General features: G+C 37.1%; 1 protein-coding gene across 4 annotated transcripts in view; it reads right to left on the reverse strand.

The window, feature by feature from the left end:
• The window catches only part of CCDC148 (coiled-coil domain containing 148), a 117,306-nt gene that overhangs the window by 70,971 nt on the left and 19,636 nt on the right, over nucleotides 1-26,699 (reverse strand). For 3 of the 4 annotated variants that reach the window (XM_072418191.1, XM_072418190.1, XM_072418189.1), the window contains 2 exons: nucleotides 21,133-21,191; nucleotides 15,295-15,416 (listed from right to left, as the gene is read on the reverse strand). In XM_072418191.1, coding sequence (XP_072274292.1) covers nucleotides 15,295-15,416; nucleotides 21,133-21,187 — 177 coding nt within the window. In that variant the 5' untranslated portion in view covers nucleotides 21,188-21,191. Of the gene's footprint in view, nucleotides 1-15,294; nucleotides 15,417-21,132; nucleotides 21,192-26,699 lie in introns of those variants that run through there. The other variant, XM_072418192.1, reaches the window with a different exon arrangement.

The following is a 26,699-nucleotide window of genomic DNA, read 5'->3' on the forward strand; positions in this document are numbered from 1 at the left end:
TCGACCCCAGCCTTACTTGACAATTCTTCTGTCTAGTGATTTGGTACCACGTATCATCCCGCCCACCCCGGTGTGCCCAAGGACCACAACCTGGCAGTAACCAGCAGCGCAACATCCTCACCACTTGAGGCTCTGGAGAAGACCTGGTTACTGCTTAGACCTTCTCAGGGCTCACACCATTTTTTTGCAAGCCACAGCGCCCCCTAGAGGCGTGACATTCCTGTTAAACTTTTTTTTACAAAAAAACTCCAAAAACAAGGTTCCAAGGTTTTCCAGAGTAAAAATTTGGAAAGTTTGTAAACTTTGCAAACTGAAATAATATAGTAACTTATATATGATATTTTGTAAATGTGCTTACATGTGCTTTATGAAATGCAAATGAAATCTATACTATTCTAAGGCAGATATAAGGCTGAAACACAAAATTCAGTAGATAATACAGTATACAGATTACATATAGCAGTGTTTCTCAACAAGGGTTCCTGCAGAGCTTGCTAGGAGTTCCTTGAGCCATGAGCAATTTGTACCTTTCAGGTCAGTTTTATCAAAACCAATGATCTTTTTAGGTGTCAAGGGCGACATTTTTTCCAATGGCTCACAATCTAAGAGACATTTTCCCTACTGGCGACCAAGCCAATGTACTGGAAGCTGTGGGTAAAGTAATTATAGCAGGGGTTCCCTGGAGACCTGAAACTTATTTCAAAGGTGCTCATGTTAAAAAGGTTGAAAATTACTGGCATATAGTGTGATATATACATAGTGAAGTATATACATAGCTGAGTTTGTATATTTTTTATTTGTTTGTAAAAAAGATTTTTATAAATTCACGGTGTAATTCTGTACATACATTGTATAGAAAGGGTTAGAATCTCAGTCATGTTATATTAATAACTGATATTCTGAATATAATAATCAGTACTTGACACAAGCCTATCAATAGTTGTATAATTACTGAGGTCAGAAAGTGTCAATGTTAAACTTTGTGCACATATTGGTCCAATTATACAAATATAACACAATGTGAATTAATTAGTTTACCCACAAGCAAATATACAAAGCTTGTGTGATCTTAACTTTTATGGCAATGTTCCAGATATAGTTAGATAAAAATTAGTTACATAATCTTTAATTAAAACTTAGATAACGAGCTGAGTTTCGTGTTGTCGGACGCAACTGATGAGCATGCGGCCCTTTAGACAGACAACACTTACACCACCCGTGGTCAGGCACATAATCATTTCAAATAAATGAACCTAATTAATGAACAACTGCTGGCAAAGGGAAAACCTACCGTTTAGTACATAAATTCTTACTGAGAAATTGCTACACTTATTTTTAACTTGTGCTATGCATATCTTCTGCTAAAACTTTTTTAGGTGGAAAATGTCTAATATTACCTGAACATCAGCTGAAATTTCAAATCAAAGGCATGTCATGAGAGCCTGCCCTGGCTACTGAAATGAGGAAATAGAGATGTAATGTTTATTGAATATATTGTGCTTTGCATATACACCTTGTAAAGCTCTTGAAGAAAAACCATTACGTTTTATATAAAGGGCAAAATTATAATGTTCTTGCAAAGGGCTCCTCAACCCTTCCCCCAGAGTGATGTCATGATACCAGAACCAGCCCACTCTCCTGCGATGGGAGAGTGGGTGGGTTATGTCAAGAGACACACCCTGCCCACCGCCCGAAGCCTGCGATCAGTACGGGGGACATGGTTCCGCAGCTCTGGCCAGTGTGCACCCCAGCGGGGTCCTCCCCCTGACCCCACTGGGGGGGGCGGACTGGCCAGAACCACAGACCACTAAAGAGTGGGCACACCTGTAGGATCATACTATATTATTGGCACAGGAAAACAACCTCGCCTCCTGAGCTAAATATTAGGTAGTCATTTCTCATGCAACATTCAGAAATTATTACTTCCTAATCTGTATACTTTTTCTGTTAAATCAAGTTCAACCACTAGGGAGATAAACATATCCCAGATAAGAAACCTTATTGAGATAGTTGATCCAGAGGAAGGCATAAAAAATATGGTACAATTTGCTCCAACAGGGGAAAAAATTCCTTGATTCTTTCCCTGATTCCATGAGGCAATCGGACATTCTCTGGATCAACAGTCTCTGTTATCTTTACTTTAAAGCTTTAATACCCAGTTGTATTCTGAGCTTCTAGAGTAGCATCCAGCTTTTTCTTAAAGCAATGTATAGAACTTGCTGCAACTTCTTGCTGAGGGAGCCTATTCCACATTTGGACAGTGAAGTATCCCTTCCTTATCCGGAGCTTAAACTTCTTTTTCTCCAGACGTAAAGAGTGCCCTCTTGTTCTTTGTAACGATCCTAAAGTGAAGAAAAAAGTCTATTGATACATAACTCTCAGCCTGTTGTTTTGCTAAATAGCTGTGGTCTCCAGGAGAATCTTCACATCCAACATTTTCAAAAGTGTTAAATTCCCCCTTCCTCCACCATGCTCTGTGGTTCAGTCTACCTGCCACTACATCACTTCCAGGATACTATTAGTTGTAGTGCCAGGTGGGAGAAACCTCAACGTGGAGCAGAGGATCATACATTGGACACTCCCAGACATCCAACATCTTCTCTGACTGTAGATCTTCATTAAAGTCAAACTGGAAAGCAGGAACAGTTTGTTTTAGAGACCTTTGGTATTAGAAATCAAACAGTTGCTTTTTTAGGCCACAGAGCAGACAAAATATAGGGAAGTAGCACTCAATTTAAGAATCTTCTTAGGTTCTGACTTTTTACATAGCAACGTCAATTATCACTCTGCAAAGGACAATTCCTTTAGTTTAGTGAAAATTTTTATATGGATACAAGTAAATGTAAAAAAAAAAACATATTTTTGTCAGCGTGGGATTATTTATGACCATTTTGGGAGATATAACAATATACAAAAATAGAATAATATAGAATTAAATGTGTTTAGAAGGCTGGAGTGGTTTCTTAACGATGATAAAAAACAATTTAGAAGATATTAAAAATAGTAATTTATAAACATTTGTGCTGTTTTCCAAAGGCAAAACCTTCCTGAATCTGGCTATAATGTATGGCATGCTAACACCTGTGCACCCTGTAATATGCCATAAAATTCATTAAAATATCTGTGGACCTTATTAAAAGGCAGCAAAGGCTGTAATATATTCACTATGAATTTATCCTCCCTTGTTCTGAATATGAACAGAAATGCTTTCATCTCCAACCCTAATTTCACCATGTCTGATTCATTTTTTAAGATCCACAGCTACAAGGAAAATCAGCATCTCAGCATAAAAAAAGGGGTGTTACATGCCAGTAATCTGACTTGATTAAAGAGTATTGTAAATGGTTAAAGGATAGAGAGGGAGAGAGACACACAAGTGGGTGAGAAACTGTATATTAAATGAAACAGGAACTGACTTTAGGTATTTAACAGGGAGACTAGGCTTACCTTAATTTTTGCCTCTATTGAGTCCTCTACTGTGCTGAAATTGTCTTGTATCATTCTCATAGCATGCATATGATGCTCCAGCCACCCAAATGGACTCCTTTAGCTTCCAAGCTGATGGACTACAAATGCCATTAAGCCCGCTGCTCCACATCCTACATTGTCCCCAGACATCCCCCTTCATCTTTTGGCAGTCCCTAATGTTGGTTATTTGTAGGTGTAAACCAGGATCCATCTAGGAGTGCCCACTCCTCTTCCCCAAATGATAACGTGAATTGGATAATCCCACAGCCGTAGGGTAAAGTTATGGTGAGGAGACATAGCCAGTGATTTTGATGAAGTCATCAGCAGTAAAAAAAAAAATCATTTTAATAAGATAAGAATCTGTTTTAAAAAGTAATGCAGCTGCTTTTCTTAGGCTAAGGAAAATGGAGCTAAGTGAAAGAGGCTGTGTGACCCTGGTTATATAAAGGGAAGTCCACTTTAATTAGAAGATCAGTGCATTGTATTGAAAATAAAGAAAAAAAGACTGTTTCCTAAATATCAGATTACACAGTTAATTAGAATAAAAAGACACAAATTTATGGAATTCATATAATGGAAAGAAAGTATATAAACAAAGTGAAAAGATGCAAACAGAACACGGTGAGTGCATGACCCCAGCAAGACAAATGCTAAAAAGTAACAAAGGTGCTTTGCTGTGCCTTATTTAGAAGACAAACAACTAAAGGTCATATCTTACCTTGCTAACTATACACACTGTGGTGCATTGATAAGAGGTTGCTATATAAAAGCATGGGGTCACATCACTAACCGCATGATAAAAGCTGTTTGATTGGTCTTGTGTTTTATATAAAAATTCCTTTTCCAAATATGAATACTTTACTGATTTGGTAGAAATTGGATTACTTATCATCTGAACAAATACATAGATAAAGTATTAATACTGCTATGTCCTTCTGATGAAGCCTACGGGTAAAACGCTTTTAAGGACTGTAAAAAGCTAAAAAGGTCTGTAAAAAGTTAAATCAATTTGTACCAATACATTTTTTTGAATTGTTTGTTTGCTATTATGTGTTTTGCAGATAATTCTTGCGACGTGTTTTATTAGAATAAATTGTAAAATTACTTTTTAACAAATTTTGTTGTGATTGTTAATGTTAAGCACCGCTAAAACCCTTATAGCCTTTTTTTTGGGATGAGGAACTCTTTGGTACTTGTTAGAATCAGGTATTTATACTAACTTAATTTAGGAAAGTATTATTTTTTTAAAACCAGATTAAGTATTAATTTATGTATGATACATTATCACTGGTTCCACCAATGCTGAACGGTCCCATTCCATCCTCTTTCTATCCTGGTTACCTAGCAACTGGCCACAATACTGCAACACAAAGCTTAAAAATCTGAACCAAAACGAGGTAAAGTCAGTTTATTCTTTCCCCTTGTCTTTATATACAGTATATATATATTATATGTTGTATGTATATATGGCCTGTTATTACTCGGTTAACATTAAATGCATTTTTCTTAATCTAACTTGTTCTCTGCAGTGCAATATGAGCTGTCCTTGTAAACACAAGAATATGAAGTGTCCCCAGGTGTAAGTGACTGCAGATCCTTACAAGAATGGCTTTGTGCATATAAAATTCTTGGCAAGGTGTTCACAAGCTTTTACTTTCCCAGTGAGCATGTTTATTCTCTGGAACTGAAAAGACCCAACGCAGGCCAGTGTTATTATATGCAGAAGCGATCCAGGCACAGCCATATAACAGCAAGAGAACAATGATACTGATGCAATGGGAGCCGCCACATGGATGTGTTGGCTACTAAGAATATAAAGGCATGGGGTAGTTTATGGACCTGAAGTCCTTAAAGGATTGCTAATGTCTAATCTATGGTATTTTTTAATTAGGCCATGGTATGTACCAGGATTGAAGGTGGATCTTTTGTGACTCCTTCAGATTAGCTTACCTAGGGATATAACAACTGATGCTTTCACCGAGCATTGGACTGCAGTAGACTCTCCAAGGGTGTGAACCTCAGACTAGTTCTTCTGGAGACAACTGACAGCAAGAACACTCTGACAACTAACAGCAAGCATGTGCAAAATGCCAGGCAGATGTGGGGTATGAGGCAAACTGGAGAACAAAGTTGGTGGCAAGCAGTAAGCAGGATCAGAGCAAGGTCAAAGCCAGGAAATCAGTTAGGAAGGTGGCAGGAATCTAGGGCTAGGATTTATGAAGAAGAGCACTGGACATGGTACAGAGTTAACAACAGGGGCCCATTGCTAAACATCTAAATTATTTAGGGAAATATCTGTGGAACACTAAAGAGTAATGTGAACCATTTAACGGCATGGGTGATGGTGGTACATTCAAGAATAAACCTATAAGAAGAACCCGAAAGAGAGGAGGAAGATTCAGGAAAGGCTGCTGGTTCTGGGTTCAGTGACTCAACTATGCGTATTCCATTGCAGAGAACCTCCATTTTCCTTCTCAGAAATGATCTTTGGCCATATTGATTGGCCATGCCAGCATTATGTAACTCACATGTGTGAGTACATCAAAGGCACAGAGGTTCATTCAGCCCTGGCATGTGCAAGGGAAGCCAGGATTGCCAGGTTTCTTGGCATCCAAAGCTGTGCTCAGCTTTTTAAAAATGTCCTGGGTGAGACCAGGCAGGTAAGACGGATTACTGCAGAAGACACACCACCTGTCCTTTCTGCAATAACCATCTGCCTGTTCCTGTATTTTGTAAAGCAGGACCTTAGTTTTACTTCAATGACAAGAGGAGCCATGACAGACTATTTCACCTGCTGGGTACATCCAGCAGAACTATGCAGGTTGGTGAAGTCACAAGACTATCTGTAGCTCAGGTAACAAGTAGCTAATAACTAGTACTTTTTGCTGTTTTTTTCGCAGATAGACTATACTATTCAATTGCAGCTCTGTGTAAAAATCAGAGCACATGCTACCTCTAATAGAACATTTTCCTTCATCCTCCAAGAACTAAAATGTATATGTAAACCCCTAACAATAAAAATCTTTTATTTGGTCTGTTATATTTAATTTAAAATATTTTGTTTCATCAGTTTGAAGATCTGACTGATCTTTCAAGAAATGTTGTTTTGAAGACATTGGAATCACACTTCTCTATGTTATGTAGTCGGAGTCGGAGAGGGGTGGGATTCTGAAATCCTATTTTTGTTTTTGTCCTGATACAGAAGAGTAAGAATTGTCATATTGAACTACAAATAACCAGTGTTGCAAATTGATGGAATGACCAGGTAAATAATGGAAAGAAAAACCTGAAAATAAAACAAATACAAACAACCTAGTATTCATGCTTTCCTTTTGTTTTTTTCCTAATGACAATATCACCGATAAATAAAAAAATAGTGTAGTATACACAGAAAGCAAAATCAAAGCTGCTAGAGATTAGGATCCTTCTTACCACGTAACAAACTGTATAAAGTGTAACTTCGTTGAATGAAAGGTGAATTCATATTTATTCCACAGAAAATCTTGGTCTTGTAAACAGCTACTAAGCTTACTGTAGTAGCATTCTTAAACGTTGCTGTTAGGAGATGCTTTATATGGTTGAAAATCCTGCGCTGTAAGCCACCAAACTCCAGTGTTTCCTGTTTATTACCTCCAATGGTGTCAGCAGCAAAGAGGATCAGGAAATCAGCTGTATGTGCTGCAGCCGATGAGCACATTAGTTCCTGGCTACGATCTTGCTCTCTGATTGGCCACTGGTCCTGTGTAGCTTCTTTGCTCTAAGACCCTAGTTGCCTGTTGTAGTGTTTAGCCTGGCTGACCTACTAGTTGGTTTGTATTACCTGCTGCTGACTCTGCCGGTTTCCTGACACTTTGATTTTTTGCTGCCTGTTCTGACCTTTGCCTGTGACCATGTCTTGTCTTTACCCTTGCATACCTTGTTTGTGGGACTGACTACCTGTGTATGACCCTGGCTTTGTTTCCTGGATATGCCTCTGTTGGACTCTTCTGTACTGCCAGGATCACCTGGTTACTGACCCAGGACTTTGAGCTCCAGGTCCTCCGTCAGTCCTTCCTCAGACACCAACCTCTGCACACAGTCCTGGAGGCAACAGTGTGCTGGGACAGTGCAACCAGGCTCCCCAGGCTGAGTGAGGGCTTGTTATTGATGCAGAGTTAGATTAGGGGATTTGTGTCTAGTGATCCCTGCACTGGACCAGAACCTTACAGCTAAATTAAAAATTAAAACCTCCTCAACTAATCTTGGTGTGATTCCAGACTAAATGTTTGTCCACTCCGCTCTTTACATTTGTCTATAATTAGTTCTGCGTTCTTGTCATACTCAAGATAATGCTTCTGCCTCACTGTGAAACCTCACTAGTGAAACTCTGGGATGTTGTTTAATATACCGGCGCAGGAGGGTCTTCCCTAAGTAAAATGCTTGTTTATCTAGGTGGAAAAGAACTAAATAGATACAAATGCTTACCCTTTCTCCTGCTTCTCGGGCAAACTGCACCCTCTTTTGCTGTCTGAAGCTCCATAATGCAGATGGACCCTTTTGCTATCCCCCCCATACAAATAAACGTTTGAGCCACTAGATAGAACTTAGGTTCCTCATGTCACTTTATCCTTGGTCTTCTTTGCAAAATTAGTTTTACAGGGCTCAACAGCTCAATATATTATTTTCACATATACTCATGAAAAGGGGAAGAGATATTTCATCCCCAATGTGCATAAATTTGTATTTTTCAAAAAAATTAGCTATGCTGACAAGTACAACAAAATGTTGGATGGCAGTCTTTCCATTTACCAACCTTACAAATAGACTGCAAACATCAAAGCCACTGAACTTTTTTCTAACCAATTACAATATATATGACACTGGGGTCACCTAGGGATCTGAAATAAAACTGTATGCCAAGTGGGTAAGTTAACTTACCTAAATAAAGGACAGAGATTTTTATGAGGCTTTTAAAATGTGTAACTAAACGTTCTTAGCACAATCTACATGAATGAAACAAATAAAACGACATTAATAGTGCAATTGCTGAAGACCCAACAATGGGCTTCCTCTTTTAATCGTGTCTACTAAAACTGGCTGCTGTCCCATTTGCTTCAGAAATCACTAATTACTCTGATTTCCAAATACACTGCAAGGTTACAGCAGTAAGTCAGGGTATAATTTTCTGTTCTCCTTTGTCATTTTATTCTGAGTTCATTGCACAGTCCTAATCTTTAATCAACTAACTTACTTGAAGCTAAATAAAAACAAAGCAGAACAAGAACAAAATTACTCTGTATGTCTTTAAGTCTGTATTTCAATAAATGAATGTACTTTTTTCATTTACAAATGTAATATTAGGGCTGGCATTACATCTAAGAGTTATGTGTAGTATGAAGTTGATAATCATACTTTTCCTGTGAGGGTATGGGCTCACCGGATATTAAGAATTCAAATATTCCACTGATAAGATTGAAGTCACAGAAGTTTCTGAAACATCAGAAATCATTAAATATGTAATAGCAGTTTCAGTAGACTCTGATGTATACTTTACATAAACACATCCCTCTCAGCAGGCTCTCTATCTCTCTCTTCAGTCTCCAAATGAACAATCTATACTACAGATTATTAAAATCCCAAAATGTAACCCACACCGGGCCAAAATCTTTGGCATTTTAAGGCTCCCTTATCTAAATTGTATTGTCCTATTTTACGTTTTTTATTATCGACATACACCAAAAGCCAGAATGCAAATTAAAGAACAGTTTGTATTAGATAGATTTTTATGTAAGGTAAGCCTTTTTTGAGCAGGGTTTGTTAGAACTATAGGGTTCCCTCACAGTTTGCTAAGGACTTCTTGAGAAATAAGTACCCACTGGAGCACACATGTCCACCAGTGTGGGGTGCTGACCAGTTTAAAGCGAACCAATCATGACATTCTAAACATTATATAAAAGAGGAGCACACATGTCCACCAGTGTGGGGTGCTGACCAGTTTAAAGCGAACCAATCATGACATTCTAAACATTATAAAAAGAGTGGATAACCCTTGTATATAATATCAAAATGTCTTTTTTTTTAATTTAAAGGGGAGGACCTTTTATCTTTACCCCCTGAAAACTGAATGGGAAACTCAGAGCCTCCTGGGATACACATCAAGTATCCCAGGTAGCTTTAGGTTGCTCCTTTTGCAGGATTCTTCCCAAAATTACAAAAAATTGTGCAAGGCAAGATCAGGTGACATAAGCAGAAGAAGCAAGAGGATGAAAGAAGATGGCAGCACCCGCTGGTTCCTTAATACCGGAATGAAGGAGAAATCCGGGACAGTGCAGGACCGACTGGAATCCAATTGTGGAGGGATTAAGGGCTCCTTGAAAGTAAACCTGTTTTTTTTTTTTTTTATTAAAGTTGTGTTTTAGGGTGCACTTTATACCACTGACCACCAGTGTAAGAGGCTTGAAAATGGTTTCTCTCACACTGACCACCAATATAAGGGCCCTTCTACACTTAAACATCAATGTTTGTGCATGTGCAGCATCAGCTGTGATTGCCAGGTAAACCCGACAATCCAGTTTCCCTTGCGTGTGCCGTGGATGAATGCAGGCATGGGAGTTACATTATACCAGCATGGTCAATCAAGGTGGCCGAAGATCATCTCTGGGAGGAAGAAAAGAAGTGAGATGGCGGTGCCCTGCAATGGAATGCGGATAGGTGAGTGGCATGGGTTTAGTTCCATTTAAGAATGCCAATTCCCTATTCCCCATATTATTATTTTATCTCAACTTAATGTACCTCCCACCAATGTGCCATCAGCATAACAGCCAGGGTAATTGAACATTTTAGTTGCTAAGAATGGCAGTCTCTGTACTTCTCAATATTTCTTTTAAAATCCAGTTTTTATTATTTGCTGCTTATCAGTTTTTCATTGATATTTATGATATTGTTTACTATATTTGTCAGAATGTCATTTTAAATTAACTAGATTATAATAATTGATGCAATCTATTTTTTATTTTTAAAGCACTTTAATTATTGGCATACCCTATGGATTTATTATGAATCTTAATTTAACAGAAGGATTATGCCATGATTCAGTTGATTATTCATTAACGTTTACTGAGTTTAATCACACACGAAAATGGAATTTTTAATCTTCTCTGGTCAGAGACTAAATAACTATACATTTTTTAATGTTATCTTAATTTCGATTTCAAAATAATTTTCTCATTAGGTTTTATTGGTTTACTATTAATAAATCTGTGTACTGTATGTGTTATGTAATGATGACATCTTTATTTGAATTATATATGACTATATGTTTTACTATTTTATGTTTAGATATTAGATCTTTAATTACAGGGCTCTTACTGATGGACTTCATTTACATATGCTTGTTGTTTGTGTCTGGTTGCAGTATCAGTCTTTGACTCAAGCAAACTGTAAATAAGACTAAATGAGTTTTAGTGCAAGTTTACTAATAGGTGCACTAATACCGGTAGGTGACAGGCACATAATCTTGAGGTGTCCCAAATTCACCATTCCTTGAGCAGCAAGGAGCATTTGTTTAGCTGTCTTAGCTGATTTTACTAAACTTCAACCTACAAGATAACATAAACAAAATAGGGCAATTTTATTGCTGTTTGTGTGTGGTTTGGTTTAATTAGACCACATGCAAACAATTACAGTGGTAACTGGCCCTTAGAGGACCTCTGCTTGCACACACATCTAAACAGAATGCTGGCTATATGGTCGGTGCTCTTGCTTTAAAGTGACAGTGCCTGGAAGCTGTCCTAACCCACTGATACATACCATTCTCCTCCACTGCTCCTTCGTCTATCCAGATGAAAATACCTGGGGCTTATGAATATGGGGGTATGCAACCTCCTACAATGAAGCAGTGCTTGAACCTAAGCAGAAAGAGCTCTTCTGACTACTTGATGTTGTCTTCCAGTGGTAGCGCTATCTACAAAGCTTACTCCCCCAATTTTCATAATAAATAAACATGCAAGCTTGCATGATGAGAACTTTCATATTACAATATTCATTTCCAAATACAATGGCTCATGGGTTGCAATTTTAAGCCTATAGGCACCTTAACTGGGAGTAGAGCTGCAAATTAGTTTTTACAACTGCTGGGTCCACCCACCCATACCAACACCACTTGTATCACCAATCATAGTGGCACGTTATTATTATTTTAATTTAAAACCAAATAAGTTGCTTAAGGCTCTACTCATATTGCTGTATATTGAGAACAACCATTGGTCTCTACAAACCCACAAGAGAATTTGCCTGTATCAGGGACAGAAATTTTTGCTGTTATTTATCTGTAATCACTCTCAGGCACATTGCTGAGCCCAACAGCATCATTTTATTAGTGTATTCAGCACTGAGCTCAGAGCTTTAGGAGGAAAAGATTGCAAGACAAATAGCTAACACTGAGATGTAATTCTGTACTATTACAATTCAAGCCAGAATGCTACACATCTCTGTAAGGTTTCTATTACTTCAAATAATCAGACAGATAAATAGATAGATAGATAGATAGATAGATAGATAGATAGATAGATAGACAAATAGACAATACACTGGAATTCATTTCACTGGATTATACTTATTCCGTATGTGTTGAAGAAGAAGAAAACCTTAGCTTAGCTATGTAATTGTTGTATCTGCCTGCTAAGATCTCTGTGGTCTGATGGACTTCCTTTTGCTTTAATTTGTTTTTAATGATTATTGACATAAATACTATTTACATTGGCTTATGTCTTCCTGTTCCGCTACTTCCTGCTAGTACCTGCATGTAGGAGCGTCGTACAGACCAGGATCAGAGCAGAGAGTGAACAGGAAGAAACAATTATACAAATACAACCAGAAATAACATGTCACAATATTTCAGGGTGACCTTGTGAAAAATGTTGGACAGTTTAAAAAGCTTTGAAAACTAAATACAACAAAATGTAGAAGATAAATGCATGTAATAAATTTATATGTATTAAATTTTATAAGATTACAGTAATCAGAATGCATTTCTCTCCTCTCTGAAAACAGTTATTCAGCAATATTCTATAGTAATACAGAGCCTTCAGAGCTAAATCAATAAACAGCATTGTACATTGAAAAGGAATGGTTTCACCTTTTGAAAGATACCTAAACAATGGCCCTACTCTTGTGAATTAAACACTCATCTTATGTTCTATAGCAGCTTAGAAGGAGGATGGCAATGTCAGCTAGCACTACCACTAGCAGTGACCTTCCTGTTACAGCAAAGACAACTCCAGCGGACATGCCCCCCCCCCCCCCCCGACCATCTTTGGGACCAGTTTCAGGCAAGAAAAATTTTCCCATTTTTGCTAAATTGTTTAAGTGCTAAAAAGCACATGCTGATAGACAAGCTCACTAGTGTGCTGCTTCTCCATTGTGTCCATTCACTGTCCACACACATGATGGACCTGCAATTACTTAACAGTAATAAAAAAAAAAAAATGTCTTTCGCTTGGCAGACAGGCCTGTGCTGTAAATTTTAATACTTGAAGGACAGAGATACAAAAGATAAGGAAGATAAAACAGCTTCCTTGTATGAGTTTTTCTAAAAGGAAGACCCTTCTCTGGATAAGGTTTGTGGAATATATTGTTACTTTTTTCTTTCTGTAAAGGTAAAAAGAAAGCAGAATTCAGTTCGCAAAACTGAACTAATAACAGCAGTAAGACATAAGCCATTTTAAACCTAATTTCTAAGCCAAAAGTTTCTCATCAGCTGAAAGTATAAGAATATTAAGTCAGAAAATCCAAATGGATGTCTACACAGTCTGCAGGCAACAGGGTACTTTAACAGATTCTTCAGCTGTACTGAAAATCCTGCTTTCTATAGCTGGTGCATTTATGAGCATACAGCATAATCAGTGCCTGAGGATTTGACAGAGTAATGGGTAAATATTCCCATTTCTACAAAGCAGGAGGTGCGAGCAATGAGCGAAAGCTGAGCTATGTGATAGTAGATGAAATTACAAACTTGCACAGAGAGCCTAGGGCCAGAACCTCAGAGGACCCTGGATGACATTGACACATGGACACAGGCCGTTTGTGTGTTGACTAGTAATATTTAGGCTGTCATAAAACCGTTTCCCAACCTGTCTTTTCAATGACAGGATAAAGACTGCTGCAAATGACAGCAAAGCCAATAGGAAATGTCTGGTTTGTTTTACTATTCCTGGCTTTCTGCTTTCATGATGGCTAAAGTCCAATTACTGTTCTGACAGTCTTCACTGATTCACTATCAGCAGCAAAACAATAACTTCTTGGGTTCTAGCACAAGGTTTTAGGTGGCTTTGCTGCAGGCAGCTGGTGAGGACTAATACACCTGCATGAATGATGATGCTGATCAATCTGATCAAAACTAAAACCAGTGCCTGTCCCATCCATCCATCCTAGAACAAGACCTAACTTTTATATCTGCTATCACTAAGCTTCTACCTAAGACTCAAGATGAGCAGTTTATTCAGTCCCCACAACTGCAGCAGAAGCTGGGATGTGTCAGGTATCTGAGCTACCAATGCTGAGCTAAGCATGCACATGCACAGAGACTTTGACAGACAGTGATCAGACAGACTAGAATGCTTATTGCAGAAGGGACATTGTCTGACCCTTTCTGCAATAAATCCCTTACTAGTTGCAAACTTTACTAAAAAAAGTTTTGTACAATACACAATAGATATGCAATATTTATTCTTTGGCCACAAAAGGATCTTTTGGCCGAGTATCAGTTTATGAAGTATTCTGGATAGTACATTATTTCCTAAAGATAAATTTGGTGATTTATTCATTATACCTCAGCCGGCAGCCAGAACTCTTCAATATTCTGAATGTAAGTAGACCCTTGGCATCTTTTCTTTAATGCAGGATTGCTGGTCCTGCATTGTATAAATTATGTCAGAGAACTGTGACTGTCAGGAGTTAAGGGATGAATTTTCAGGGGTCTAGTATTAGTATGCATTAAAACGTGCAAGCCTGCAGGAGCCAGGAATTAGGTAAGTATATTACCTTGTATATCCTCACCTTGGAAAATAATTAGTTATGCCTTGCTGTAAGGGCAAAGTTTTTTTTTCACCAGAGTTTAAATGAAATGATGCCTGAATTACTTCTATGTACAGTATAAATATAAATCATAAATTGTCAGTGTAATACAAAATTCTTACACAAATACTGGTATTTAAAAAACTAAAATACAAAAAATCAAACATATAAACTTTACAATATTTTAAATTGTAGGTGTGAATATTATTTCTAAAGACATTTACAGCATTCTCAGGTTGCTCTTTACAAGCAACCATGCATTTTTTTTTCTTCAAAGGAGTTTGTTCTTTACATGGATGGAACAGATATTAAATGTGCTGACAAACTGCCTTTTATGTATGTTGTGTAAACTGTGAAATGTGTCCTTCCCATCTGCGTAGCCTCTCCACTGAACCATTTGATCTCTAGGGAGACCTTGGTTTATAATTTCATCAAATGGAAGTGGAAGAGCTGACTGAAAAACATAAGTGCAGAAAAATGTTTTAATGCTGTTCATCAATCTATGGACCATACTGAACAACAGGAATATACACATGTTCGCTCAAAGCACACCTCTACATCATCAATGTACTCTGTAGGTGTTCTTTAAAGGGAATGTATAATATGTTCTTTAAAGTGAATGCGTAATGCGTTTGGACAGAATTTGCTTTTTTTTGTGTCTAGAAAATACAAACTTTTATCCAATGTTCAGGATGCATAAGCCCTTTGAAAATGATCAGAATTCAGCTTTAAAGTGATTGTATTCATATATATGGCTACACAAAAAACACTTACCTTTAGCTGAATACCTGCTGATGCTAACTTTTTGGCTTCAGTTTCTGCACGCAGTTTTTGATAATCAACAGGCTTGTATTTTGAACTGCTGATTCCATTCTGCATACGAATAATTAGACTCCCTATATAAAAAGATACAAAAAACATTTATAAGAATAAACACATTTTCCCATAAATAGACACACAGAATATGTTTACGACCAAGACATCAGCATGGCCATCTTCCAGGCAATGACAGTTCAATGTATGCACATGCCTAGAAACTATATAATGAAAATATACTACAGAGAGAGTGAAGGCAAACCTGGTATGCTGTGTTGGATTAGGAGGTTAGGCCATGGGTCAGTGTAGATTAATGTCAAGGACTTCAATAAACAAGTCCTGCCTAGTGCCCCAAGTCAAGTGAGACACAGTAGGCCTGATTTATTAAGGCTCTCCGAGGCTGGAGAGGATACACTTTTATCAATTAACCTGGGTGATCCAGCAAACCTGAAATGGATCCGCTACAGGACTAAAAACATTGGCTAACAAATAGCAAATGGCTATTAAGAAATGTAACCCAGGTTTGCTGGATCACCCAGGTTCACTGATAAAAGTGTATCTTCTCCAGCCTTGGAGAGCTTTAATAAATCAATCACAGAGTGAGCAAATATATGGGTAAAGTCACATGGGGAATTTATTCCCAGCTATTTTCTTGTAATTTTTCTTGCTTTCAACTGCTCACAATGAAATCATAGTTATTTTGTATGGATTTGGTAAATAGCTCATTTTTTTTACTGATTTGTTGCTTTTGGAGAAATTTGCACTTAGCTATAAATCAATATTTTCTGTTGCAAGTCTCCAGTGATTAAATTCAGTGATTCTGGAGCAACAAATTTAATGGCCATTAGATGCTACTACAAATTTGTGCGATATAGTTCTGTTCTTGATATAGCCTGCAAACCCCCAGCCAGGATCACCCAGGTTCTCCCATATTAGTGTATCTTCACCACTATTGGAGAGCTTTAATAAAGGCCCATTACTCCAGTTGACCACCAACAAATGGCCGAGGACTGTTTCAGCTATATGCTAGTTGTATTTAAATACAATTCAATAAACAAATACACAACTAGATTAAATGTTTTTTATTTATTATCTGCCTGAAGTCCAGCACTAACAATACAAGACCATAGAAGATGGTGTGACAATACCTTACATTCAGACTTTGAAAAATAAAGAGTATTGTATGTTTTGTTTAGGTTAGTGCACTTATGTGTTAAAAGCATGTCAAATGCAGGATGGTTTAAGGTGTTTTCACAAAAAAATGACTTGCGTTTGAGATGTTTCAGATCCATTTACCATGCAGTCACATGACATTTTCTTTGACTTGTACAGAGTAAAGAAAATGATGCATGGCAAAAGTAACAATCATTGCAAATTAACATTGCATTGTATGCTCCAATTCAGGAACAATATTACTCCATGTGTCATATCCCCTGTACAACCCCACAGTATCATTTGAGAATATACATGTTTGCTGCCATTGTCCGGTTACTTTTATTAATTTGCTGTACTCCATGCCTATATTATGTTTTCCCCTCAAAAACTTTAATAAAATTATTGTTAAAGAAAATGAACTAATATTTTGGTATGTGCAGGGGAAAGCAACAGGCTCTAAAGTTGGCCCTCCCAGACAACATATATTTATGTTTATTTTGCTACATGTACCTCCCAGGAGCAAAGGAAGCACTGCAATGCTTCTCCAAAGCTGTAGGTCCTGTGTATTTACTTTGATTACCATTGAATAATATAAACAAGGAATGAATGTAAGGTATACAATATATGATGGTAAGGGATAGGGAAATAAAGTAAACCTGTGCATTTGACCTGGACTGAGTGCAGGAAGAGGCTGTGCAAAGCATTGTGGTGATCAACAGCACAAAACAAACAAAAAACGATGACAGAATGAGGTGAAAACAGCATTAAAATTGTTTTTGATATACAGTGTTTTGGCAAACTAAATGTCATCCAGTTAAAAGTTTAGGTCAAGTGAAAACTTAAATTGAATTTCCAGGCATATTCTTTAGGCATGCCAAAAAAATGGAAATTATAGGCAATAATTTTAGAACTAAACTTTCCAATCTTATAAACCCGATTGCTCAGCCTGTTGCTGTGCAGCTAAATGCCTCTCCTATTTTTTAGTTTCTTAGTAATAGATTGATGTTATTCGATTGCTCACTTCTTACACTACCTACAAATGGTTCCTCATGTCTATCAGTTTCTTTGCAATAGATTGAGGTCTCTCAATTGTCCACAACTTACTAACCATGACTACAGTCCTGTCCCATAACGTACACAAATATTTCTACTGTAAAACAGGAATACTGGGAAATGTAGTCTGTCATCTGTTGTTTGTTTCTTTTTGGATGTCACACTTGAGAGGTAGTAAGATCTAGAATGTGTGCAAGCACATTTGGCCCATAAGACAAGTATTTTATCCACCACTTACTTATGTACACTGTTGTATTCACTTATCAACCTGAATGCTAGTTGCATGTGCCTTGTTCAATTTTGCATTTAGTTGGCTTTCAGTGAACTTTTGGCAAAATGGGTCAGCAAAAGCTTATGTTTAGAGCACCTCCATCAAGAAGAAAACCTGACCATTAAAGTTAATGCTAAAAATGGTGATTTCCCTGTTGATTTTCCAAAAAGATTTTCACTTTCTCAAAAACAGGAGCATTTTGGCTTATGTATCAGTTTAAAAAGCTATTTAGTAGATGTATCATGAGCTCATATTTGATTGCCAGTTCACATTAATGGTCAATTTGAGAGATAACCAAGACTCTGATCAGTAGAATCATATTATTATAGACTCAGGTTCTATACCTCTCCCATAATGAGAAATGTAATTCCAAATCAGCATTTGTAGATATTGAGCTGTGTGTACGGGCTGCACTTGGAGGAAAAAACTTATCTTAAAATCCTATTTTTACATACTTGTTACACATTCTGATGTTTCTGAAGCCTAAGGGAGACATTTTTTAGTGAGCTGTAACAGTCAATAGTGTCCAACTCTACTTTTGCAAAACCTTCAAAACTAAAAGGTTTATCTTGACATAGTTATATATGCCATACAACGTGACAAATATTCCCAAGTATACATTTATTATTGTTATAAATAAGTGACTTATTTTCAGAGAAATAAGGCTGTAACTCAAAGTTTATCTGTTTGGAGTTCATTTTTCTTTATGGGTATCTCTCCCAAATAAAGATTGGTGTGTATTAGAGTTCCAGGGTAGGTAGACACAAATTTTTAAGTACAGTACAGTAGCTCAGAGGTTAGCACTCTTGACTTTGCAGCGCTAGGTCTCAGGTTCAAATATGGGCCTGAACACTGCATGCATGGAATTTGCAAGTTTCCCCCGTTTTCCACCGAGTACTCCACATTACAAAAACATGCAGTTAGGTTGACTGGCTTATCCCCAAAATTGACTTTGAACTGTGTTAATGACATATGACTGAGGTAGGGACATAGATTGTGAGCCTCTTTGAGGCTTTCATATACCTCTCCTTGTCAGAATGTTGTATTGGTTTTATAACATATGAATTTGGAACCAGGGTCCCGTAACTATGGAATGATCTTCTAATTATAGGGGTGTTGCAATTTTTATGCCAAATTACCATTGAAAATAAAAGATCAGACACAAAGGAAAAGCAATGCTTTTAATTAGTCAGTCAATTCATACATGCAATACAAAATACCCACAGTGAAACACTGCTAAACAGAAGGTACATATATAATTATAGCATAGTGTTTCTCAACCATAGGGTTCCACCAGAGGTTGCTAGGGGTTCCATAACTGATGAGCACCAATGATCTATTGGCAATCTGTAAAGGTGATATTTTTCCCACTGGCCAGCAATGTAAGAAGCATTCTTCGTATTGACCATCACACTGTGAGCTGTGGATATAGTAATTATTAATTCCTTAAGACCATAAGTTATATAAGGGGTTCCCCCATGTTAAAAAGGAAAGTAAAATAAAAAAAAAATTATACAGCTGTCACTAAAATGGTATGTGAGGGGAAATCTTCTAATGGAGATAGTTTTTCCAGTGGCATCTGTTTAGAGGGGATTTCTGCTCACTTGCTGATGCACCTCTAAGAATGGAAGTAAAGGTAAAAATGCCAATGTGCAAAAAGCAAAACATTAAAGACAATTCAACAATTACCTACTCTATCCAAGACTTATAAAAAGTATTGGCTTTAGATTTACCTTAACCCTAAGTGGATAACTTTACTAAAGTCTCGTTCAGGAAACTTATTTTTTTTTAAATTTCACTTTTTATTTCATCCTTTGCTAATGATCCATCTTTTTTCAGCTAATTCCAATCTATATATATACTATGTCTGTGGCAAATTCACAATATTGGTTTGGATTGGCTTCTTGATGGTGCCAGTTGCAGCTTTCCACATCAGGTTTTATCAAGGGGTGACATGTGACATGTATAAAAACCCCACAAAATCCATGTACAAAGTCGAATCCATTGATGGACAAACCCATGTCCATCCATGTAATACTTTTTGAATATGAACCAATACTTTGTACATGCAGATCAAAGCAAAAGGCTCACTTTAGGTTAGCTCTGCTAAGCAGCATATACCGTATTTTTCGGCGTATAAGACGCTCCGGCATATAAGACGCACCCAATTTTAAAGGAGGAAAATCTAAAAAAAAAAAGATTCTGAAGGATTATTCCCCTTCTGATCACCCTGTGCCAATTTAAATTCCCCTTCTGATCACCCTGTGCCAATTTATCCCCTTCTGATCACCCTGTGCCAATTTATCCCCTGCTGATCACCCTGTGCCAATTCAACCCCTTCTGATAAATTGGCACAGAGTGATCAGAAGGGGATGAATTGGCACAGGGCGATCAGAAGGGGATAAATTGGCACAGAGTGATCAGAAGAGAATAAATTCCCCACTCTGTGCCTATTTATCCCCTGCTGATCGTCCCTTCCCACTTACTGGTCCGTTTCTCTCCGCCGGCTTGCTTCCGGGATCGCGGGGGCACGCTTGCTTCCGGGATCGCGTGTGCAGGCTTCTCCTCGCTGCGTCTGCTGCAGCCAGGAGTAGAGAAGAGAAGACGAGAAGCACGCAGGATCGCGGGATCGGGTAAGTATGTTACCGGTTTTAATTATTTTTTAAACATGCATTCGCCGTATAGGACGCACCCACTTCCCCCCCCCCAGTTTTGGGGAAGAAAAAGTGCGTCTTATACGCCGAAAAATACGGTACTTACCTTTATTTTGCTACATGACTTTTATTGACAATAAAAAACATTAAAGAGTAAACACTAATATGACATTTTAGTAATTGAAATTACATTTATTTTAAACTTTAAGGAATTACTAAGATCACATAAATGGAAAAAGGATGGAAAAAGAAAAAAGTATATTTAACATCTGTTTGTTGTCTAAAGGAAAGACAAATGGCAATGCTGGCCTTTTTCTTTTCATTCACCTAAAGGGTAGATTTACAAAAAATGACACTGGCAACGAGTTGACAACAAAAACAATTCTGCCATATAATATTTGCTCATTACAAAAATAGTGTCATAAATGTATGACCTTCCATCATGCCTCTTGTATTCATGTGTTCTTCTCTTGTATTTTTCAGTGTGTTATACAAAGAAAGTCTTTTAATGTCAATTGTGTAAAACTGCTGGATAAGTTCCAGTGGCAAACGATATACAGTATGTTCTTGGTGCCATCACTATTGGATGACTCACCTACAAACAATAGATTTTTATCCACTCATTGTTCGCTTTTACAAACAAAAAAAGATACAACACTATACCTGTGTCTTTGCTTCTGTGCGTTGTTACAAATGTTCGTATGTCTCTTCCAGTCATGGTTCTGTAAATGAAGAATAATGTTACATTAAAATGAATATACAGTATATTGTACCTTTGATAAATTTTATGTTAAGATCTCAAAAATAAAACAATATAAGTTAATTCCAACTATCTAACCACTTCAACTGGTAAGTATGAAAGGTTACCTATGAATATTTTATATTTTATACATAAAGCATGCATTTGGAACATCTGGCTGTTTTTCTGTACATTATCTACATTATGCTTAAAGGAGAAAAGGATTGCAGGAATGGGTTCTGGGTGGTTGGTATATTTCCACCATTTTTGGCGTCTGGTCCCTTTAGACCGATGGCAAGGAACTGGGAAAGAAGCCCTAGGTTAGTACAGAAACCAATGGTTGCAAGTTTGGTAGAAAATGTTCCATAGTCCTGGGCTATAGAATGAAAGGGAAAATTGGATGAGCCTTTTCATTCCACCCCAAAATCTGCTTAAGGAGGAAACCTCACCCAAAAAGGACCTGATGTGCTACGGCTTACCTGTGCTGGCCAGAGGCATTATATTCCCAGGGACTTCTGGGAAAGGTGAGGTGTGTGTTACCTGAGTGGATGAGTGCTCAGGTGTGTAATCTACTAGAAGAGTTTGGAGTCTCCAGACCTGATTTATTAAAACTTTCTAAGGCTGAGGCTTTCTAAGGCATCAGTGAGACTGAGTGATCCAGCAAACCTGGAATAGATTTCTTAAAAGTGATTTGCTATTTATTAACAAATGTTTTGAATCCTGGATCCGATCCATTCCAGGTTTTCTGGATCACCCATGTCCTTTGAATTGATCAGCCATACAGGACCACAGAGCCAGATAGTGACCTAACTTTTTCCTACTGCAGTCAAGCAATATAACTTGGTCACTTCCCTGCCCCTGGCTAATAATTGGGCAATGAAGTTCAAGGATTTGCAATTCTCTGCTATCTTTCTTCATATGAGCATGATTCTTATCAGCACATGCAGCATACCAAACCCACAAACATGAAGAAATACTAGGATTATACATTTTACCAAAAACACTAAGACCATTCCCAGGACAAGATCCTAGACGAAAATACCAAAATACTCCCCCCCTTCCAAGATGGGACAGATCAAGAGATTACATCAGAATGTACATGTACAGATTGGGATGGTGTACAAAAATGACACCTTTTCACTTTAACAAATGAATAAAAAAAACAAATGTGACTACATCAATCAAGTTCTAACTGTAATCTGCAATTACTTCTACTTTTTCTGACAGCAAAATAGCACATAGCATGGTAAAGATATTTCAAAACAAAATAAAGGAATTTTTAATTATTTCATAGGCTGTTTGAATTGAAATGACATAAATATAAAAACATTTTTTATAAATATCAAAAAGTAGCAAAAAAACACAAAAAGCATGGCAGGAAAATATTTAATTGGGATTTTTCCTAAAAATGTAACAAAGGGATAGTAATAGTTACATTTAAAATACTTATTAAAAAAACTTTTTAATCTACTTTAACTAAATGTACTATATTCTCTCTGATGGATGCAGATTGTTTATTGTATCAGTGCTTGCAACAATTTTGATTACATTTACACTGTTGGAGAACAGGTGTTTGCCATTTATAGATAAAATAACTACTGAGAGAAGCTATGAGATAAAGCTGGGCCTCTGATTTTCTTTTCCTTTTTTTGTTATACATCACAGTATTTTTGGAATGAAGGCTAGTACACTAGCTTTCATGTATTAATAATAACAGAGCTGGACCGCGCTATAGGGTACACTGGGAGAGCCCGATGTAGCTGTTTATGTTCAGGTCAGACACGATCATGCATTTGTAGGCACTTCTTGGTGATTCCCGGAGAGAAAGTTCTATCAGAGCCATGTTTTCTATTGTGTAAGTTAACAGAAATATGTTGAGTTAGTGCAAACTAAGAAAAAAATTTAAAAGGCAGCCTTTTGTTGCACTACAGCACCTCATCCCACATTGCAATGAAGTGCAACACTTGTCAGGTAAAAGCAAAAGCAAACGTCCTAGATTGTAAGCTCAGCAGGGCAGGGTCCTCTTCTCCTCCTGTAAAATTTTACCTTAACCGCTTACCCAATTATTTTCAAATGTTTTACTGTAAAAAATATGTCATAGAGTAACAATAAATTTTTTGTATGAACAACAGAAATTTAAATAAACAATACATTCAAGTTATTATTTCATTTTTTTTTATTGTATTTAAAATTTATATGTTTTTGACAAAAATGGGGGGTACCCTGTATCGTACAAACTGAATTTTTAATCAATTATTACTGGTCCATTAAACTTCAGTTGGGTGTATACATAACTTTTTTTGGAGAGTACCTGACCTGGAACAAATATGCAGATCAGGGTGATCAGAGAAAAGTCAGACACGAGAGGTAAGCAATGGCAACCACCATACTTTTCTCATGACAGGTTGGCACAGTTGACGTACTATAGATATACTACAGCCTACAGCCAGTTGTACTAATTAGGGAAGATCTAAAAAAGAGGCAGTGAAGGAACCTTTCTTGGACATTAGACTTAAATTGCAAGAACCTCTGTTGCCCATTGTATCACCCCAGACGTCATCAGTATTGTGAGAGATTGAGCAGTCAAACTCACAAATCAGTCCTGAAAATTACACCAGAAGAAAATTGTGCTTTGCAAAACCCAATATTGACAAGTTAGATAATTAGGTTTCCATCTTTGTGGTGGAAACATGATGTTAGGTCAAACTGGAAAGTAGTAAAAGAAGAAGGCTATTTCATGTCTAGCCAAATTTTATGAAACAAACTAATCCAACTATTTCAAAACTTTTCTTTAACAGAGCAACCATAAAAGCAGCCACTGGACTTTTAATAAGTGTTTTAGATATGATATATATTTTACTGGAGAAACAAAATATGGCTGGTTTGCCATTAATTTTTACACACCATGACAGTTTATACGATGTAATCTATGACAAGCCGTCAGGTTCCTGAACGAAACAAATTTTGAACGGACTTGAAGACTCCTCTGTGAACAGTAAAATGTTTATAGAACAAAAGAATGCATGTTGAATTCCCTATCTAGTTTATAGTCTGTTACTTGGATTAAACAATTCAAACTTACAGATTCTTTTGGTCACCTACCTCTATATACAACTGCATCTAAAAAAGCTACATATATTACATTTTATAATAGTACTCTTTACATATGTATGGTACTTCATTTTCAAGGGTCCTTAGCAATGATGATAGCAAGTCTGTTTCTCTGCACCCCATGGAGGTTTTGACAAATGTCAAATCAAACCCGTGCAGCGTGCCCTACTTTTTCCCTTGACTATTTGTTAACAGCTTCCCCAGTCAGTTATTAATGTCTTCTGTAAAACACCCAATTTTTGCTACATTGTGGTACTGGCCAAGTCTCTGCACAGGAAAAGCAATCTGATCATCAGTTACACATTTCTATTCTAAAACAACATGTAATTTAATACATAATATAGGTACTTTACTTTTCATTTCTGTACTGTTGTCTTTCTCTCTTTTGTTTTAAATAGGGAATAGTTAAACCTGTTGTCAGGTTTAACATAATTTTTCATGGTGACAACTGAAACATTAGGATTTCCCATTACATGGGAGGGCTTATATTTCAAAACTTTCAGGGCTGCATGGTGGCTTAGAGGTTAGCACTCTGGCCTTTGCAGCGCTAGGTCCCAGGTTAGAATCTCGGCCAGAACACTAAAGGCATGGAGTTTGCAGGTTCACCCAGTGTCTGCGTGGGTTTCCTCTGGGTACTCTGGTTTACCCCCACATTCCAAAAACATGCAGTTAGGTTAATTGGCTTCCCCAACATTGACCTTAGACTATATTAAAAGATTAACATACATATACATTAACATGCATAAAGACTTTAACATATGACTATGGTAGGGACATTAGATTGTGAGCCCCTTTGAGGGACAGTTAATGACATGACTATGGACTTTGTAAAGTGCTGTGTATTTTGTTGGCACTATATAAATACTGTATGATAATTTTTTGTACATTTATAAGAAAGTGCTGATACACACAGGGGTAAGTGTCTTATGTGCAGTTTGACATTTTATACTATTATACTATTTATAGATTTACAAAGACATGGGAGTATAAATCGTGCATATTCCCTGTAAATACATTAGTGATATCTGTATGATTTTAAGCTATATGTTATATGATTGCAGCACAAAACTGATGCCTATTACATATTGTAATCATTCTAATGTACTGTCAGTTGTGGATATAATAATTAAAGAAAGGGTTCCTTAAGACCTGAAAGTTATTTGAAGGGTTCTCCCATATTAAAAATTTCTAGAAGCACTGCTTTATATTGTGCTCTATTAATTTTTTTTACACAGAATTTATATAGCGCCAACATACTATACAGCGCTTTACAAAGTCCATAGTCATGTCACTAACTGTCCCTCAAAGGAGCTCACAATCTAATGTCCCTACCACAGTCACGTGTCATTAACACAGTCTAAGGTCATTTTTTTTTTTTTGTGGGAAAGCCAAAAAACCTAACTGCATGTTTTTGGAATGTGGAAGGAAACCGGAGTACGCAGAAAAAACCCAAACAAACAAGGGGAGAACCTGCAAACTCCATGCAGATAGTGTCAACGCTGAGATTCAAACCTGAGACCCAGCGCTGCAATGGTAAGATTGGTAATACTGTGAGCCACTGTGCTGCCGTTATTATTATTGTTCCGAATAATGTTGTTTAATCCATTTATTAACATAGCCCCCATGATGAGTATGATTTTGTTTAGAAAAGAAACGGTCTGCAGTGTGAAAACTCTAAAAAGATCCTGTGTTCGAAAAAACGTACTTAAACACACGTACACAGCACAAGCATATCTGGCTAAACAACAACTGAACAGTAAAATCTGAAGAATCCTGGTCTACACCTAAAGCTTTTCTCATTAGACCAATTCCAACTATTTATGACCCATTTGTCCTTTTACAGAATCCCTCTGCCCATACCACCTGTACAGCTGAAAGTAACTGCATGTATAAACATGTATAGCAAGACTTTTACACAGACATGTCCCCTATATTTGCTAGCATAGCTTATGTTGAAGTATCAAAGATAGCCTTAAATTCAATTCTCAAAGCCTTAACTCAAATTTCATTTCTTGTCCCTGCCACTGTAACCAACTCCAGTAGATAGCTAGGGTGATGAAAAACATCCATAGTTAAACTGCTTACTTTGATTTCACTGCACACGTTGTCTGCCTTCCTCAGTTCCTGGCAGGAAGACATTCAGTATCATTTTCCACTTTTCTACCCAGTCCTACTGTCCCTTTAAAAAAATGGATTTATGCTATTCCACGTTTTATTAAAGAGACTCAACAAGGAAATTATGTATAGCAACCTCTTAGCCTTTGCACCAGACATGATTTGTCTGCATTACAAAGAGAAGCACAAAGGCCTACATGAGATCTCACAGAATCTAAGGAAAAAGGTTTGATTTATTTAAGTTATTACCATGTCAATAAGGAGG

This window comes from Pyxicephalus adspersus, chromosome 7 (assembly GCF_032062135.1).
Source record: "Pyxicephalus adspersus chromosome 7, UCB_Pads_2.0, whole genome shotgun sequence".
In the NCBI taxonomy this organism is placed as follows: domain Eukaryota; kingdom Metazoa; phylum Chordata; class Amphibia; order Anura; family Pyxicephalidae; genus Pyxicephalus; species Pyxicephalus adspersus.